This window comes from Heptranchias perlo, chromosome 6, assembly GCF_035084215.1.
Source record: "Heptranchias perlo isolate sHepPer1 chromosome 6, sHepPer1.hap1, whole genome shotgun sequence".
NCBI classification, from domain to species: domain Eukaryota; kingdom Metazoa; phylum Chordata; class Chondrichthyes; order Hexanchiformes; family Hexanchidae; genus Heptranchias; species Heptranchias perlo.
In genome coordinates, this window is record NC_090330.1 from 28970433 (window position 1) to 28990271 (window position 19839).

The following is a 19839-nucleotide window of genomic DNA, read 5'->3' on the forward strand; positions in this document are numbered from 1 at the left end:
TCGGTAGGTCCCTTTCAAAATGGAGCCAGCCGTTTTGATGGTGTTAAAGGGCAGTAAGGCTACCAGTCTCATTTTGAAGCCATTACCGCCCTGTTCACGTCAGCTGAATACCGACTGCCTCTTCCCATGCTCATACATCTCACAACTGCCCTCCTGGTTTTCGCAGACCTTTCCACCCATCTCCCACTGCTCTCACACCAAATTATCCCTTCACCCAAATTCCAGAACAACCCTTGAAACAGTATTAAGTCACACAATCTCTCCCCAATTCACTAATACTTACCACTTGTTCCAAGCACATGTCCCTACCATCTTCCTCTGTATCTCTTGATTTACAAAAAGGTAAGAGATATCTACACATTTAAACAAACTTTTAATAGCGATCAAGGCCATTGATTTAGTTGCCACATAAATATACATAAAATAATAGAATTCAAGCTATTAAATTATCTCTAATATGCCTACAATATACTATAATAAAAACACAATTTGACTTGTTCAGTCACCATGGGGCTCGATTTTAAAACAAAGGTCCGAGTGCGTTTGGGGTGGGGGGCAATGAAAATCGGCTTTTCGAGGAGCAGGCAGAAATTCCGGCTCCAAGACGCCGAAGAACGCACACGACCCAGAGTCAACTGGGTGGGGACGCCGTTCGCCAACCAGAAGTCCCGCCAGCAATTAAAGCCGGCAGGATGACATTTAAACCACTAAATCACTTAGCTGAAGTCATTAAAAAATGAATAAATGTAATTTACAATGAAGGCAAGCGATTTCAACGTTGCCTCAACGTGTTTCCCATGCTGTGTGAAGTCGTCAGGTTTCAACTGGCAGGCATTTGGACATTTAAATGCCTGTTTGACAGATGGGGATAAAAGGTGAGTTATTGCAGCAAGGCATTCAGTTCTCTCAGACAAACCTTTGGCTGGGAGATCTTTGTGTTTAGACTGAAAATTCTTGGTTTTCACTCAGAATTATTCTGTTTACACGTATTTACCAACTTTTCGGACCCCCTCAAACTGACACCATCAGGATGGGGGGTTGCGCGATGGCTGCATTCACTAGTACATCTGAGGAGGAGGAACATCACCACCCTCGCCAGGCACGGCTTGCACTCTGCCACTTGTAGCTCCACAACACAGAGCTGCGCCACAGGCACCTGCACAAGCGCACAGAGTGCAACAACAGAGAGAGCAACGTTGTAGGAGGCACTACCCTAGCCACAGGTGTACAGACCAAGGCTCTGCTTCCTGGACCTCTCTGGCGGGCAGTGTATATGGAGGCTGAAACATCTGCAGCCTCTTTCATGCCGAGCTTCTTCCGGCTGGGCCTGGCGGCATCTCATTACCCGTTGCTGTTAAAGTGACCACTGCCCTCAACTTCTTCACCTCTGGATCATTCCAGGGTGCAACTGGTGACATCACCGGGGTCTCTCAGTTGTCTGCACACAAGTGCGTAAGGCAGGTCACCGAAGGTTTGTTTCGCAGGGCCTCACAATACATCACCTTCCCCATGGACGACCTCAGTCAGACGGAGAGGGCAATGGGATTCCACTCTGTAGCTGGCTTCCCACGTGTACAGGGTGCAATCGATTGCACGCATATAGCAATCCGCGCACCTCCACACGAGCCAGGACTGTTCATCAACGGAAAGAGATATCACTCCATTAACGCTCAGCTCATTTGCGACCACCGCAAAAGATTTCTTCATGTGTGTGTCAAATACCCTGGCAGCTGCCATGATTCATTCATTCTGAGGGAATCCAACATCCCTGACCTTTTCCAGGAACCGAACAGCCTTAAGGGCTGGCTCCTCGGGAACAAGGGATACCCCCTGCACATGTGGCTCATGACACCTCTGAAGAATCCCATCAGCGAGCAACAGCGTCGATATAATGACAGCTACATCGCCACCAGGTCTGTAATTGAACCTGCGATAGGGCTGCTAAAGATGCAATTTGGGTGCCTCGATCGTTCTGGGGAGCGCTTCAATACGCACCAGCGAGAGTGGGTCTCATTATAGTAGTGTGTTGTGTCCTGCACAACATGGTGCAACAGAGAGCGGTACCAGTTGATGAGGCCCCATGTCCTCATCCAGCATCCACATCTGCAATCAACATTGAGGAGCAGCAAGAGGAGGAGGAGGAGGACGACGAACTCATGGGCAGAGCTGAGGCTCACCTGACTGCTCATGAGGCCAGGGAGTCACTCATATGTGAACTATTTTCATAAGATCAGAAAAGGAGAATAGTCCAGTCCTCACCCCACCTGGAAAGAGCAGCACCAACACCAGCACCCCCCCCACACACAAAATAGTCCTGCAACTACACATACACCCACTGTAAAGTCACCCACTGGGTGGCATCAAGTCTCGCCTTTCATGATGAAGCACGTGAAAGGGCGGTATCACAAAAGGCAGTCAAGAATGGGCAAGACGTGGCAGTAGTGGTGAGAATGATAACAAAAACCAAATATAAATGAAAAGCATGACAGTCTGTCAGACACCCTTGTGCATACCCTTCGTGATCACAAATCCTTAGTCTTGCTCTTCTTACCACTTCTACGTAGTGCATCTCTGTGGCTGCAGCAGAGTTTGTGGCAGATTGCTTATGTCCGTGGCCAGACTGCTTAGATGCTTTCGGCCTACGCCCTCTGGGATTTGGAGCCCGTGAGGGCCCTTCCAAAGACTGCTCCGCCTGCATCTGTGCAGGGCCAGACTCGGCCACCTGGAGAGGAGGCAGCATTGCGAGTACTGGTTGAGAGGGGGGCAGCGGGTGAGATGTGGGAGCGTATTGAGTGGCGTCCCCACTTTCACCATCTTCCCTCTCCTGGACCAGGCCCACGTCACTCCTACCACCCTGCTGGAGAACAGTTTGGAGGACATGTATGATGCTTTGGAAGCCCAGTTGTAAAGTTTCTGTCTGCCTCTTTAAGAGGGCAAATTGTTGTTCACCCTGAGTCCGTAAGGCCTGAATGGATTCATTTGTGAGCCGTGCTTGAAGCTCAATGGAGGCTAGCCTTCTCTCCATCGCAGACATTCCCGCACTTACCTGCGACACTCTCGCGACACTCTCGCAGACAGTTCTTCACGTCCCTGTGACACTATCTCTGACAGTTCCTCACGTCCCTGTGACACTATCTCGGAAATTCCCTCACGTACCTGTGCCACCATTCCACTAATGCAAGAGTTGGACTCCTCCATCCTCTGCGCTATTGTGGAGAGTGTGCGAGGCACTTGTTCCAGCAAATGTGCTGCTGTCCCTCGATCATTCTCCTTTTAAAGGATGGCCCCCGGGTTTTAGCATCTGCGTCCAGCTGAGCGAAGCCTGGAGAGGAGTGCGCCCACCGACGCGGACTCTCCACAGCTGCCTCTACCACCATTGTCTGCTCGTGCTCACTTGTGTGTGATGACTCACCAGGCGCCAACCCAACTAACTGACTACTAGGACCCACCGAGGTGTGAGTATCTGCGCTGGTGGATGTGACGGTGTGCCCTCAGAGGCCGGGAGCTCCTCTGAGGAATCGCCCTCTCCCATCACAGCGGTCATTGAGAGACCTGTAAGAGAACAGAAGGCACTATTATGCATCATCACAGATGTGTCATGTTGCAATGAGCATACTGAGGTGTTCAACATGCCAAGCATTGTTAACATCAATTCAAGTGTGTAATGAATGTTAAAGTTGTGTCACCAGACATTTGTGGGGTGCCAGTCTTGGCGTTCCTGATGGACAGGCACTCGAGGGTGCGGCTGATCTGCAGGACCTCCTCCTCTGCCTCTGTGAGGACCACTATTTGTTGTGGCCCCCCTCCAGTCCTCACCCTCTCGCGTGCATTTTGTGTCTTTTCTAGAAGGGGAGAAAGTACAGACGTGTGAGTGAGTGATGGTGAAGTGGTCAGCCGATGAATGCATTGCTTAGGTTGAGGCTGACCATGAAAGAGGTGCATTAGAGGGTGAGTATGAGACGGAGACATCACATTGGATGAGGATTGGGGTGAGTGGTAATGGTGGGGTCACAAATGGGGAGGTGAAGAAGTGCTCAGGAAGTGAAGGTAAGTTGAGGATGAGCCTTAAATGGGTGTGAGGAGTGATGTGATGAAATAGTCTTGGCAGTGCAGAATGAGTTGGGGGAGAGGGAGGATGTGCAACATGGAATGCAGGAGAGTCAGTAAGTGTACTCACTTTTGCTGACCTAGTTAGGTCATTGAAATATTTCCTGCACTGGACCCAGGTGAGGGATATGTGGCTGCTGTTAGTGACCTCCTCTGCCACCTTGAGCCAGGCCTTCTTGGTGGCAGAGGCAGGGCGCTACCTCCTGTCGGCCGGGTAAAATAGTTCCCTCCTCCTCACCCTGGCCAGTAGCACCTGAAGTGAGGCATCGCTGAATCTTGGAGCAGCCTTGCCCCTGTGCTGCTCCATTGGGTTTTCTTGCTCCTTGCTCCAGCAAAATCCATTGGAGCGATGGCCCTTTAAATCTAGATGCTCCAGCTGACAGCCTGTCATGCGGGTGCGCAGTCCGCCCACTGCACAGCTTTCAGATGGCAAACCCAGAAACAAGATTAATGGCCACCAATGAAGTCGCGATCGCGTGGGGAATGATAAGTTTTTATTATTCGCGTTTGCCGCATGCTCATTGACCCCTCCACCCGCTGCCCTTTTGAAATCTTGCCCCTTAAATCAGTGGTTGTTATGATATATTGGACTTTACAGAACATAAAAGAGCATGTCTGTCAGTTCACGTGAACAACACTACCGGAGATCCACTAGGTAGTTAATTAAAAAAACATGAGATTGAATATTGAAAACACGGCCTCAGAAGATTTTCATAGTAACTACAATACTTCATTAGCATTTGGCCAGAAAATATTTTATTTTACGAGGGATAAGTTTCCGCTATTGCGCTCCCAGTGCAGAGCAGCCCCTTCCCCCAAGAACTCAAATCAGAATATCAGATAGGAGGCTAAAGTACCCACTAAGCAACCTTCTCAATTTTCTACCCATTAATTTTAATGGAAAGAAAATCAGGTATGGAAAGTAACCTCTGGGCCCAATAAACTGACATGTGCTCCAGGCATGCAATGCTCTGCACCAGGAGTGCAAAAGCGGAACATTACCCCTACTAAATCTTTGATACATTTGTAGTATATCCCAACCCACATGTAATATTCTAGTTTCCGGTTACTTTGATTATTATGTTCAATATCTTGGCGTTATTTCCTTCTGGTTTTTTTTATCTTGCTACCGTTGGTGGTTCATATTCATTTGATATATGGTTCCTTCACTTCCCTTCATGAAGTACGAGTATACTAGCTTGGTCATCCATTTTTACTATTGTACTGCTTATCGTGCTTTTTTAATGGAATATCACTAATTTTCTGACTTCACCTTTTTGTCCAATGAGAGTAGTGGAAATATATGAAATAATATTAATGCAGCAATAAAGAGAAATTTCACAAATTACATTACTACTATGAAATACTCTTGTTATATTTTGATAACTTGATCTAATTCTTACTTTTCTTTACAGTCAAGTTATTACATTCGCAATTTCTCAAGTCAGAGAAAGGCATACTGGGATGTACACCCTCACAATTGAAAGCGGAAACACTAACTATACAATTAGCTTTACAGTTCTTGTTAGAGGTAAGTAATAAATAAAATTTTCAGTATGTGAGGAACTATTGAACTTCGGTAATCGTGGCTTCTGTTCATCCACATACCCACGTCTATAGTGTTCCACTTCTCAGAATTTTTTCTGATTTTAGGGTACATTATTGAAGGGAATACATCACCAAATTGGTGCATAAACTAATATATCTGTACTAAGAAGGTTGTGGGTTGAAGCCCCACTCTAGGACTTGAACACATAATCTAAGATGACACTTCAGTTCAGTACTGAGGGAGTGCTGCATTTTTGCAGGTGATGTCTTTTGGATAAGATGTTAAACTAACACTCCATCTGCTTGTTCAGGTAAACAAGAGCAGGGAGTTCTCCTGTTGTCCTTTCAACATATATCCATCAACCAACACCACCAAAAACAGATTAACTGGTCATTTATATCATTTGCTATTTGTGGGACTTCGCTGTGACAAAATGGCTACTGCATTTGGTTACATAATAATAGTGATATCATTAGCTTTGCTACTTCCTGAGGACATGAAAGGCTTCATGTAGATGCACGGTCTTTCATCTTTACAGTGTGCAAACCCAGTTTGACATCAGGCTTACAACATAATTAGATTCCATAAAACTGGAAAGTAGACCTATCTAATACATTATTAATAACTATTGACAAGGGGAAGAACAAAAACCTTTAAACTGTTAAGATGAAATTGCTTTTAAATGTAATGCTTTCAGTGCCAACCTATTGCTTGTATTTTTTAAAATCTAGATTTCCAACCAGTTTTATGATCTTGCAGGCTGCTAACCAGCATCACATATCATTCTCTAGCCAGTATAACGGGATGGTCTGCTGTTTTACAATTGGCTTGCAAGTGGCACAATTAAAATGTAGATGAGTTGAGTGATATATGATACTCCTTCTTCTCCACTCTGGATGGAAAAGCAAACAAAATTGGAGGTGAACATCATGATGCCCAGTTGGGTATTGACAAAGGCCTAGAACCAAGTTACTGTGCACTCTTTCAGCGTGGGAATAGTGTGCTGGAAGGGGGAATTTCATAGAAGGGGAGAAAAAAATAAAATATGATGGGGTTAATGTTTTACAAAGCATTCACTCCTAGAAGCTCAATGTATGCAATTTAGATTTAGCATTGTATTCTCATTTTAAATTTTGTTGATGTTTATGTATCGAGGATGAGAATATGGGCCATCAACCCATCTGTGGCTCATTTCATCCCCTTATATCAACTCTCCTTTCTCCTTAACTCCTAAAAAAAACAGAGACCTATCTTAAATGCTGTAGTGTTTTTTTAAAACTTTACCCACTTCTGGGTGTATCATGAAGTAAGTCAGACTCTCAGGGTAGTGTAGTATTGTGTAATGTACTTTAAATTATATGATATGCCAGATGCAAGAAGCTCATGGATCTTTTTGTCTATAAAATTCAAAACCTGTTCTACTGCCTTGGCCTTCACAAGCCCCTCTGCCCTCCTCAACCATCATCAGTTCACCCCTTATTCTAGCTCTGACCCCTTCTACCCTATCTCCACGAAAAAGCCTCACCAGGCTCATCTCCTCCTTGAGTCCCACCTCATGCTCCCTCGACTCCCTCTGGACTCAGCTTCTGACCACTCAACCGCCCCATCTCAGCCCATTGCTCATGACATCATCAAAGAGTATAAGAAAATGCAGAAACACATTAAAAGGCTGATCAGAGGGGCAAAGAGAGACCAAGAAAAAAGTGTAGCGACTGAGGCTAAGCATAACAGTAAAACATTTTTTTATTACTGCAACAGTAAGAGGGCAATCAGAGAAGAGGTAAAAACCATTAAAGATGCAAATGGATTGAAACTGTAGATGAACATAAATTAATAAATATTCTGATTGAATATATCCTTCACGTATTAGCATCGGAATATGTGACCAACATGCTCTTTCCAAACAAAGATATTCCAAATATAATCAATGACTACACTATAAATTGAGACAGTAGTCCAAGACAGGCTAAATGTGCTCAAAATTATTAAATCCACAGGGTTAGATGATATTTATCCCAGAGTGTTGAGGGAGACTAAGGAGATTTGTGAGGCCTTGATAATCATTATGAAGGAGTCAATGTAGACGTACCAGTAGATTGAAAACAGGCCAATGTAGTGCTTATATTAAAAAAAGTGACAAAACTGACACAGACAGCTACAGACCCATTAGATTTACTTCCTTTCCACGTGGAATGTGTTGTCACTGTTCAATTCTGTTCTCATCTTTCCCACCACTTCTTGATTGAATCCCTTTAGTCTGGATTCCATTCACCCAAAGCACTGACATTACTCTGGTCAATTACCACTGGAATGGCATTTTGTGTGACTGTGACCGCAGTGCAACATTCTTCCTTGTCCTCCTTGACTTCTCTGTGGCATTCAGAATCACATCATTCTCTTTTAATGTCTGTCTTCCAACTGCATGGTACTGCTCTCACATGATTCCATTCTGGCCTGTCCCACCTGAGCCAGCACATCTCCTGTAAGGCTTTCTTCTTCCGTGCCTGCAAAGCCACCTCTGGTGTATCCTAAAGTTCTAACCTTGGCTCCCTCCTGTTTCTTATCTATGTGCTGCCACTCGGCAATGTCATCTGTAAGCATGGGGTCTGCATTCATGCATAGACTGATGAAATCTAGTTTTCCCTCTCCATACCACCACCCTTAATTCCATGATCGTCGCTACCCTGTCCAGTTGCCTATTTTACATTAAGTTGTCGATGAACCAGAACTTTCTACAGCTTAACAATGGTATGATGCCCCTTCAGAAACTCTGCATGTAGATCCTGATTCCATCCTCATTCTTGAATGCTCACTCAAGCTGAACTTACAGTGCACATCCATGGTTTCCTCTTAAACCTTTTAATTTCAAACCCCACATTCAGTCTATCACCAAGACTTTGTCCTTCTCCATCTCTACCTCAACCCCTCTGCCACTGAAACCCTCTTTCATGCATTTATTACCTACAAACCTGATTTCTCCAATGCTCTCCTCACTGGTCTTCCAAACTCTACCCTACGCAAACTCCAACTCATCCAGAACTCTGCCAATCCACACAAAGTCACAACTACTGATCATCCCTATCCTCACCAGCCTTCATTAGTTTCCCTACCCCTCATTGAATCAATTTCTAAATCCTCATCCTTGTCTATGTTTGTCTTCACAGACTCACTCCTCCCTATGTCTGCAGCCTTTTATCCCTAGTTGCAACCTCTGCTCTTCCAGCTCTGGCCTAATGTGTGTTCCCTCCTCCCTATGCTGTATGATCAGTGGCAGAATTTTAGCCATCTTGCCCCTCACTCTGGAGTTCTCTTCACACATCCTTATTATTAGCTTAATTTCTCACCACTTTCGAAAACTTTCTGATAACTTTGACTGTCTTTAGTCACCTCCCTAATTCTCTACTTTCTTCTTGCTTGGGTTCATCCCCCAAATTTAAAAAAAAATTCAATCTGAGGATATGGTCCTCGCTAGCAAGGCCTGCATTTATTGCCCATCCCTAGTTGCCCTTGGTGGTGGTGAGCCGCCTTCTTGAACCGCCACAGTCCAAGTGGTGAGGGTACTGCCACAGTGTTATTAGGTAGGGAGTTCCAGGTGCAGTTCCTTGCAACGTTTTGCTGTGTTAAAAGTGCCATATAAACGTAAGTTGTTACTCTTGCTATACTTGATTCCTGTACAAATTTATTGACATTTAAAAATGACATATATAATAAAATTCACTCAGTATTTATCGATACATTGAAGTTTTTGACAAGCCAGAGATTCAATCTCATGACCTTATAGTCAAGAGCCATAATTTCAGTCAACTGGGCACTCTCACAAACTATCATTGGTGGTAACTGTACAGACTTCCTTCATTAGTGTGAGCTGTGAAGTGTTACATGTTTCTGCTGCTCAAGGGAATTCTTCCATTAATGTTCTATAATTCCATTCGGCAGCAAAACCCAGGAAACCAAAAATGACTATGAAAACCGAGAAACATATTACTACATTGGAATGCACAGCAGAAGGTTACCCTGCTCCTGTGCTCAGTTGGAGAGCTAATTGTACAAGACAGTCTGGCAGGTATGCTTTCCACTTTCATGTTTAGTTATTGCCACCTCCTTTTGATCTCTTTGTGGCATGCACTATTCGTCAGCTTAAAATATGGACAAGTAGCATACTCCCAGATCTCTATTTATTCACTCTTTAATAGGCTTCTGGGAGGTATGTAAGAGGCTGAGCTGGGATAAGTTGCATACTGTTTTGACTTCCTCCTTCTCAATAGGGAAGTACTTGACTTCTGCATGTAGCATCATCTAATAACTAAATCAGAACCAGGAAGTCACCATGTGGCAAAATCATGGTGCAAATTTACATCCTCCCCCTCTGTGGTTCAGCTCATTGCTGCATTAACCCAACTGGTGCCAGTAGTCTTTCGTATCTTAACCACTTGGCGAATAACTTTGTTGGAATTTCTTTGCTTTTATTGTTTTGTTCTTTGAAAGTTTATAAAACTTGTAAATACCATATATTATATATATATATTTAAAATCTAAATCTTTATTTAAATATACCAAATTTCAAATAGCAGTTCAGACTGTACAAAGGATGCATTTATCAATCACATGATATAGCTGAGGCATTATGATATGTTTATATCATTTTTCAATTTGTTTTAGTCAAATACCATGGGGGTAAATTTCCATTGGGTTCTCCCACTCGCCTGCCATAACCTCAGCAGAAGAAACTGTGGGAAACCCAGGAAAATGGCGTAAATGCTGTTTATGCTGTTTTTCCAGGGTTTCCACGGCTCCTCCGCTGAAATTGCAGCTGGCAATGGGGAGAACTCCCTGAGAAGATGGCTCCCATAGCCATTAGACTGGGGCCTCTGTGGCTCTTCCCCAGAGTTACTGAGGACAAGTGGGTAAAACACCCCACAGAAATTTACCATGTTCGATCTCAGGATCAGACAGAAAAGCTTTATAAAATGATTCAAAAGACATACAATTGCTATGGGTAGGTGTCAAAATAGTTTAAGAATCCTAGCTGTTCAATAAACTTCACTTTTGAGGGAGATTTCACACGACAAAGTGCTGCAACGTAATTGCCACAATTTGCCATTTTGTTAGCCTTATATATTTTATAAAATGCTGCTATAAACCTTGGAAGAATTTGATAGTTTGCTGCAATAATAATATATTTTGAGGTTACAGCTCTTCAGAAATGCCATACAACAGTCGTGTTGAATCCACTGAAACCTTTGGAGTGACGAGAATTAAGAAAGAGAATTCTATAAAGGAATTCCTTCATCGTAATGTATGTTGCTGTGCAAGTAATATTCTTGGATCAGAGTGTTCAAGTCTTTACACTCAAGGTAATTATAACTTAGAAGCCCACGTCAGTAACAGAAATTGAAGAGTGAATTTTAAATGGAAACCCCATGCAGGAATTCAGATAATCATAGAATCATAAAATGGTTACAGCACGGAAGGAGGCCATTCAGCCCATCAATCCAAAGGCCCCAAGCCTTACCTAGGCTGAGATAATCAATCCCAGATGGGATCAGTTAGATTGTCTGGAGGCAGAATAGCTCCTTTTGTGGCTGAAGACTGACAAAAAAAATCACCTTTTTCCCTCTTGGTTGGACCAAGAGGAACCTCAAGCAGTGCGGCTGTGAGCTGTTTTGGCTTACAAGGGCAGATCAGGTCAGGTGCCACTGCTGCACTTAGCAGGCACTGGTGGCCTGCCTCGATTATGGTTATGATTCTGTCCCCAGGATTTGTGAGGGTGTCTAGGGTTACTGGTATTGGAAATCCCTCAGGAATTTTAGGGTCTGTATCTTTTATTCTTCCATTTACTAAAGTTAGTATTTTTACAGGAGAGATGGTGCTAATGACCGTGATTGTGGCCACATGTGAAGAAGCTACCAGTTATCAAGGAATATAGGAACATTAATAGGCCATTCGACTCATCAATTTGGCTCCACCATTTTGTTAGCCATGTCAGCTCCAACTTTTTAATTCCAATTTCCTGTGTTTGTCCAAATTCCTTCATACACTTACTTCCCAAATAAGTATCTATCTCCCTTTCAAACACCTCAATTGACTTCATATTTATGGCTTTCTTGGGTTGTGCTTCATCCAAAGGCATGGGTTCATCTTCCACATGTACACTGACACCCAGCTCTACCTCTCCACCACCTCTCTGGACCTTCCACTACCTCTGGGCTATCGGACTGCTTGTCTGACATCCAGTCTTGGATTTTCTCGAGCTAAATATTTGGAAGACTGAATTCATCATCTTCAGCTCCTGCCAAAAACTCTGTACTCTTGCGATTGACACCACCCCCTCCCCAGCTACTGTCTCAGACTGAACCAGGCTGTTGGCAACCTTGGTGTCCTATTTGACCCCAATCTGAGCTTCTGACCTCTATATCCTCTCCATTACAAAGACCGCCTCCTTCCACTTCCATAACATCGCCCATCTCCATCTGTCATTGAAACCCTCATCCATGCCTTTGTCATGTCTAGACTCAACTACTCCAATGCTCTCCTGGCCGACTACCCATTCTTCATAAACTTTAGGCCATCAAAAAGTCTGCTGCCTGGATCCTATTCCACACCAAGGCATGCTCGCCTATCACACTTGCTCACTGATCTACATTGGTTCCCGATTTCTCATTGCCCCAAATTTAAAATTCTCATCCTTGTGTTTAAATACTCCCATACCCTCACTCCTCCCTATTTCTGTAATCTCATCTAGCTTTAACAACCCTTCGCACCTCCAAAACTCTGTGCTGCTCTGACTCTAGCCTCTTGTGCAACATCCCCACCCTTCCCCCCACCATTGGCGCTATGCCTTGCTGCCTTGGACCCATGCTCTGGAATTCCCTCCCAAAATCCTTCCACCTCTACACTTCTCTTTCCTCCCTTAAGACTCTCCTTAAAACCATCTCATCACCCCTCCTAATCTCCCCTTCTTTGGCAAAGCGTCCATTTTTGTTGCATCTCTACGAAGCGCCTTGGAATATTTTTTGACGTTAAAGGCACCATATAAATGCAAGTTGTTGTTTAAGATTTTTTTTGGATTGACTTTTAACCATCTTAATTTGATTTCTAAGATCATGTCCCTTTGTTCTTGATTCCCCTACTACAGGGAAGACTGGTTCCCTATCCATTGTGTCAATTCCTTCACTATTTTAAACATTTCAATCAAATCATCCCTAAATGTCCTAATTTTCATGGACTATAATCCAAATTTGCCCAGTCTCTCATTATAGCCAAGTCACTTCACCTCACGTGCACTTTTATTAATGTGATTAAATAACTACAGCATTTTTACCTATTAAATATGCACATAGGTTTTCACACAAAAATGTTCTTTTAATGAACAACTTGAAGAAATGTAATGATCTTTTCAGTATTTTTGTTTTTGTAATCAATTCCTTTTGAAGATAGGCTGTTAATTTTCTTAAGAGGGAATACTAACTTGGATTTCAGAAAATGTAATGGTGGGCATTGCCATGCGACCTGGCACGTCACAGCCCATTGCTACTTGTGAATCCTTATTGTCCACTCAAGCATTGAGGGGAAGATTTTCTTTTTACTATTTACAGAAACATTATAAATGTGCCCTTTATAATTAGATTCATGGTTTCACTACAAATAATACAGCGAAACTCTTCTCCCTCAAGTGATTCCACCACTCACAAAACACAGGGGAACAAATTAGTACTACAAAGAAAGAGAAATCTCACTTTCATGTTTCATATATTTGATATAAATAAAATCTAGTATTTAGAATCAGCTAGGAATGTGACATTAAAACCAAAGCAGCAATGGGCTGTGATATGCATGGCAATACTGAAACGATTATTAGATTTCTTTGAGTTGTTCGTTCAAATAAAATGTTTTTTTCTCATTAAAACTTATGTGCACATTTAATTGGCAAACATGCTGTAATTATTTAGTGGTGGGAACTGGACCAGTGGCATTTAAATGAGGCCTGGGAGCTAAAATACCCCGGGCCTGAAACATAGGCCAACGAGTGCGTTTTGCAATCACCCCACCTGCCCAAAGCCCACTCTGGGTTAAAATCAACCCCTCTATATCAGTACTGTGTTTTTTTACATTTAACTTTAAAAACTTCAACTTCCCATCATGTCCATATATGTCCTGCGCTGCTACTTTACAGCAATCTTCATGCCTTTCCTTTGTGTACTTCTTTATTCTGGGCTCCATTCAGGTCCTCTAAGTAGGTGACACAAAGTCCACTCTTTCACTGACAATTTGCCATACTTGTTCCCTCTGTAGAGGATCATCCTCCCCAAATTATTGCAATGCTCCATTATAGAAGTTGTCATTGCAGGGATCAGTTTGTATATTGAGCTATTCACATTTGTCCTTGAGCCTAAGGGCAGAATTTTCTTCTAGTTATACCAGCTTCCTGGCATAACTCCAATGGATGTGGGACAGCCGTAATCGGTTCAGAAGCTGTTCCATCACCTCCTCGCATCCTTCGCTATTTCCAGGAATTTCTGCCAGAAGTGACAGGAGACATAGAATGGATCTGCCCTCCTAAGGACCGATGTAATTGATAATTAATTGCATAGACTAAGGTGTCCAATACCTGCTGCAGCTATTTTTCTCCCGCCCCCTGGCAGCTCCATGATGTAGGTGGGAATCCTGCCTTAAATATATTAATTACCTTTACCCTGGAAAATTAGCTGCGATTGGGTGGCCTCTTGGTGTGAGCAGAACTCCCACCCTGCAAAAGTTGCGGCAGGATTCTGCCGAAGTGGAAAATCCCAGCCATAAAGTACAGGTAGTGGATATTTCATAGCTGCATCATCAAACTTTTGATACTTATCTCAGTTCTATAATAATGGGCCCTGAAAAAAACAACAAAGCCTGTTCACAAGATCTTTAGGGCTGGTAATGACCATACTGCTCTAAAACTGTAAAATTATGTTATGGTACTATTAATCTGTGCTTCATCATGATGTGAGCATTAACAATCAGGTAACAGCATTGGTGATACAAATCTGGTTCTTATTTATTACAATCTGGTATTTTAAACATCTGATTCACTGATCAAATTTAAGTAACTTGGACACTTAAAGGATTTATAAATTCTAACAGTAAGTGAGGCCATAATTTAATATTTACTTGCAATGTTGTGTTTCTTAAGATATGAGAATTGTATTGGTTTACACAGTTAGAGATGCTCATTTGACATCTCCCCATCTTTATCATGGACCAGCACTTGAGACAAGACATAACAAGATAAGTTTGGATGAAGATGACCATTTGGCCCATCTTAGTTCATCCATCCAGAAACACCCTAAAGTCCCTCTTATTATAGTATCCAATTATCTCCTCAATGATTTCAGGGTTTTTACTTCCCCTATTTTATCCACGAGTCCATTTCATCAGTTGATTATTCTTTGTGTGAAGAACTTCCTGGTATCAATTCGAAATTTGTGTTTTTTCTAGTTTGAACCTGTGTCCCCTTGTCCTACTCTCACAGTTTAATTTAAGATAATTTTCTCCATTTACCTTTTCCATACCATTTACAATCTTATATACCGCTATAAGATCACCTCTCAGGTGTTTCCTTTCAAAGCTGAATAGCTCATGTTTCAAACATATTGAGAACAGTTGCAATTTTTTTGATGCAGTTGTTTTCTTCAGGGTTTCCTCTAACTCAGATGCTTGACAGTAATGATCAGCCTCATGGTTCTTCTGTGCATTGCCTCTAGCACAAGAATGTCTCCTTCGTGTCTGGGTAGCCTAAATGGACACAGTACTCAAAAAGTCTGGTCTGACCAGAGCACTGTACGGTTTGATTACGGTTTCCTCTGACTTGAAGTCATACTATTCATGAATTATGTGTTTAACCCATTTTCCTTGCTACGTTCAGTACTTTGCTTTTGTCCACATTAAATTTCATCTACCATTTTTCTGCCCATTTTCATACTTTTTCCAAGTATTTTGGAAATTTTTGGACTACTTCCACTGTCCCTCCTAATTTGGAATCACCTGCAAATTTGTTTGAGTCCAAATCATTGATGCAAATTAGAAACAGTGGTGGTCCTAATGCTGATCCCTGGGGCACCCTACTTGGTACTTCCCTCATTCTGACACAACTCCTCCAACAAGTACCCATTGTTTTCTACCCTCCAGCCAGTTTTGTATACATTCCCAAAATTTTGCTTTGATCCCCACAGCTTTGAGCTTAACTAATAGCCTTTCATTGGAACTTCTTCAAATACCTTTTGGAAGTCTAGGTATATCACATCATGGGAACATAGGAATTACTAGATGAGAAAAGACCAAGGTCAATCCAGTTCGCCTTCTACCATCCCAGTAGTTGCATGATACAAAATAATGAAGCTGTTGACTAATCATAGCAATCAATCTCTATCAATCACTCTACAACAGAAATGACACGAGGAAACTCCCAGTGGTTGAAAGCTTTGGGACCATAGGTCCAAAGTCACCTGTTCCCCCCAAGCTTGCTACATGTACCTCATGTCATATCTCAAATTATTCATATACTGTATCCCAAAATGTTATCATAGGGCTTTCAACAATCCACTTGTGTTGTCACTTCCTCAAAGAAGTTAAGGAGTTTTGTCAGGCAGAATCTTCCCCTTCCGAATCCATGTTGACTATATGTTGGAGAATGATAACATTTTTTCCAATACCTGTCAGTGTTTATATTGAGCGCAGGGGTTCTTTTAAACTGTCTGGATTGTGACAACACTGTTTTGAGCAGTCCTTTTATCAGTTGTTACTGCATTGGGTTTCACACAGTCAAATTAGTGCTTAACCAAATGGTTGAATTGCCTTTATAACAATAAGAATATTAGAGAACTAGTGCATGAATTTGCCTTTCTTACACCCATTTATATCACCATCCTGCCCTGATCTTCCACTCCTTTCCAAACACAGAATTCATCCATCCTCCTTTTGAATGTTTCAATGAATTAACAATTATATTTATACTGCAACTTTACTATTGAAACAAGCAATGCAAAAGTTGCAGTGTAACTATGGATTTGGGGCTCCTGGAGGATTTAGTCTCACACCATTTGCTTTTGACACCACATGGAGTTAACTTCAATGTAGTGTCAAACCAGGTTTACAAAGTGCTCAGAATATCCCTTTGACCTCTGAGATATTTTACAAATGTACTCAGAATTTATTTAAATGTTTTGAGAGTGTGGATGCTCCAGGTTGAATCTCTATACATTTAAAATTTAATGGCAAGGATGGAACTCTATGATGTGTATAAGCACGCATGAGCAGTGCCTCCTGGACATGGCAGACTGAATCATAGCCCGATAGTATAAACAAGGACTCAGGTATCTAAAAATGGTAACTACAGTATGACTATATACTTTGTGCAAAGCCATTTTGCTTGAGTCATATTTAACCTACAGTTTATTAATCTTACATTCATGGCCCCTTGTCCTGGTTTTTCACAATACAATATTAAGATAAAATTCTATTATCTTTCTGTGTTTTAAAATCCCAGCACCTGAATGTTTCTCCTCTGTCTAGAGCTGCTGATTATTGATTTGGTAACCCAGCATTATTAGCCCAGAAGTTATAGTAACAGAAAATGCTAGAAGTCCACAGCAGATCCACAATATCTGTAAAAGAAAAGAGAGGTTAAGGTTTCAAGTGTAACTTTTTCACAGCTAAAAACTATTATAGTAATGTGCTGACATACTATGATATGGTGCATTTTTAAACTGTATTAAGAAATTCAAGGGTCACATTTTAACAGAGCATGTCAGTTGAATTCATTCAGTCAAGCTGGGGTGTGTTGTAACTTTGGGGCAGATTTTAACTAGCGTATGGCCAACTGGCAGAGCATACCAGCTGGCCACCTGATCCTATTGGCGGAAGGCCTGGTTCATTTTGAGGGCCAGGCCTCATTACCATGCCGCTGGCAAGATGCAGGCACCAAACAGGCGCCCCTCTGGAGCTTGCCAGCTCCAGACGGTGGAATACCTGATGCCCAGAGGCCGACCCAGCGAGCAGCAAGGTAGGTCTGATGGGGTTGTTCGGGGCGGCAGCAGCCCACATAATTCTTGCTCCTCTCGGCCCCTCAAAATAATTTGGAACTTATCTTTTTGGTGCCTTTTCTGCTGTACCGCTGGGTAAAACTGGGTGGAGCGTTTGCAACGGATGCTCTGTTCAGTTGTCCATCAAAATTGGAATCGAATTCTTATGTACCGTATAGGACCTCTATTTGCATATTTAAAGGGACAAATAGGTGACCTTCTGATGGCCTAGCAGAAAGCCCCTTTGAGGATGGCAACGGCCAAAGCACCGGCTTAAACAGGGCGGTAAACCATTTGAGGGCCGCTACCGCTCCATTTACGTTGGGTGGCCCAAGGTAAAATCTACACCTTTATGTTTTCCACTGGAAAACTTGTTTCTTTGGTTTGTTCAGCAGCAAACTGTATTGGGCACACCCATGGCGAACATTTCCCATTGTTCTTGTAGTTTATGTTTTTGCAAAGATTTTAGTACTTTTTTTTAATCCCTCCTCTTTTTCAGGACATCTTTCAATGATTGGAGAGAGAGGACAATGTGTTCACATTTTCCATTTTATCAAATATTTGCATTGGAAATAGAAAAGGGAGCTATTCAATTTTTTTTTACTTAAAAAACAAATAAGAGCTGTTAATAATGAAAACAAATGAAACACCACAGTCGGTGCGCCAATGAGTGTAACTAATGACATTCTGAATGTAGTGATTGATATAGAAAGGATCTAAAGACTTGCGTCTGCTGCTTTGGCACACAGGTTAGACCGACTGAGCTCCCTCTGAACCCCTAAGATTATCTCTCAGTGACGTTGGAAGAGTCCATTTCAAACACGAGGGATTCATTCAAAAGCTTCATTTAAAACATTTTCAAATCACTATTGAATTATAAACACAATAATGTAGCTCACATTGTTAATGAACCATCTTAATATCTGTTGCAGACAAGTGATCTTGATCTTCAAATTCTTTGTTTTTTCTGGTCATAGAAGCTGATTACCAAGTTTTAAGGATAATTTAGTATGATGCATAATCTATAACTTTTATATAATTTTGCTTCAAATAATTATATGACTATTCAGCTAGTAATTACTTTAAAGTGACCAAATGAACCAATTATAATTAGATCAAGCTTCCTGTTCATCTTATGTTTGCCTTTTCCCCATACCACCTATTACTTTCCCCCTACTTCCCTCTCTGAAACCACAATCACTTCCCTCTATGAAATCACCTCAGCTGTTCTTCCTATCCTGCCACAACTTCCCTTTATGAGACTGCCTCTGCTTCTTTCATGGCTGATTCCCTTCTTGAGATCACCTCCCCAGCAGCAAAGCTTCTCTCATCAGGGTCAGCAGTACCTGCTCCGACAATCCCATACTAGTACAAATGTAATCAACCGGCAGAAAATTTCTTAATAACTGCAGAAAGACTGATCTTATGGACATCCATACATTCAATACAAAGGATACTTGAAATTAACGTGTTTCAATCCAAACATTTTAAATCTGAAAATCAGTCACAGAAATTTACTTCCCTGGCTGAAGCTTAATCTTCTTAATTCATTTATATGGTGTTGGGTGTTGCATAGTCTATTGCAATTTAATATAATTTTTTTCTTTCTGAATTGTAGATCTTGATTTCAAATCAGACAAAGAAAGCTCAGTCTTGAACATTTCCCTCAAAATTGGTGATCCATTTCTGATAAGATGTGTTGCTTCATACGAAAACTACAGGTTCAGGATAGACTGGACTAATAACACAAAGGCAGGAAATACCACAGAGGTATGACACTAGCTTGAGATTGCCTATTACCTTAGTGTATAACGTTTTACTTAATAAACTTCAGCACAGTTTTTGTTGCTCCAACAATGATATAGGTCCTGGAAGTTGAAGAATCATTTGCAACAAAATTTGGGTTTGAAAGGATCAGATACCTGTTTATTAGTTCAGTACATTTGGAAGACAGTGGATCATATACATGTGTTTCTACAAGTCATTCAAACAAGACAGTCAAATTAACAGTATTTGGTAAGTTTAAGTTTCACAATTGAACGTTCTATTAATTAGGGTTGTAAAATGACACAATATTTTAATAAGTGTTGAATTTTACAATGTGCTTACATGCAAATACAAAAATAA

The 19839-nt window shown here is 41.9% G+C and overlaps 1 protein-coding gene across 1 annotated transcript in view; it reads left to right on the top strand.

Moving 5' to 3' along the window:
* The window catches only part of flt3 (fms related receptor tyrosine kinase 3), an 88747-nt gene that overhangs the window by 22935 nt on the left and 45973 nt on the right, over positions 1 to 19839 (top strand). Inside the window, exons 5-9 of the mRNA XM_067985519.1 lie at positions 5523 to 5638; positions 9593 to 9719; positions 10850 to 11010; positions 19331 to 19482; positions 19578 to 19728. Coding sequence (XP_067841620.1) covers positions 5523 to 5638; positions 9593 to 9719; positions 10850 to 11010; positions 19331 to 19482; positions 19578 to 19728 — 707 coding nt within the window. The remainder of the gene's footprint in view (positions 1 to 5522; positions 5639 to 9592; positions 9720 to 10849; positions 11011 to 19330; positions 19483 to 19577; positions 19729 to 19839) is intronic.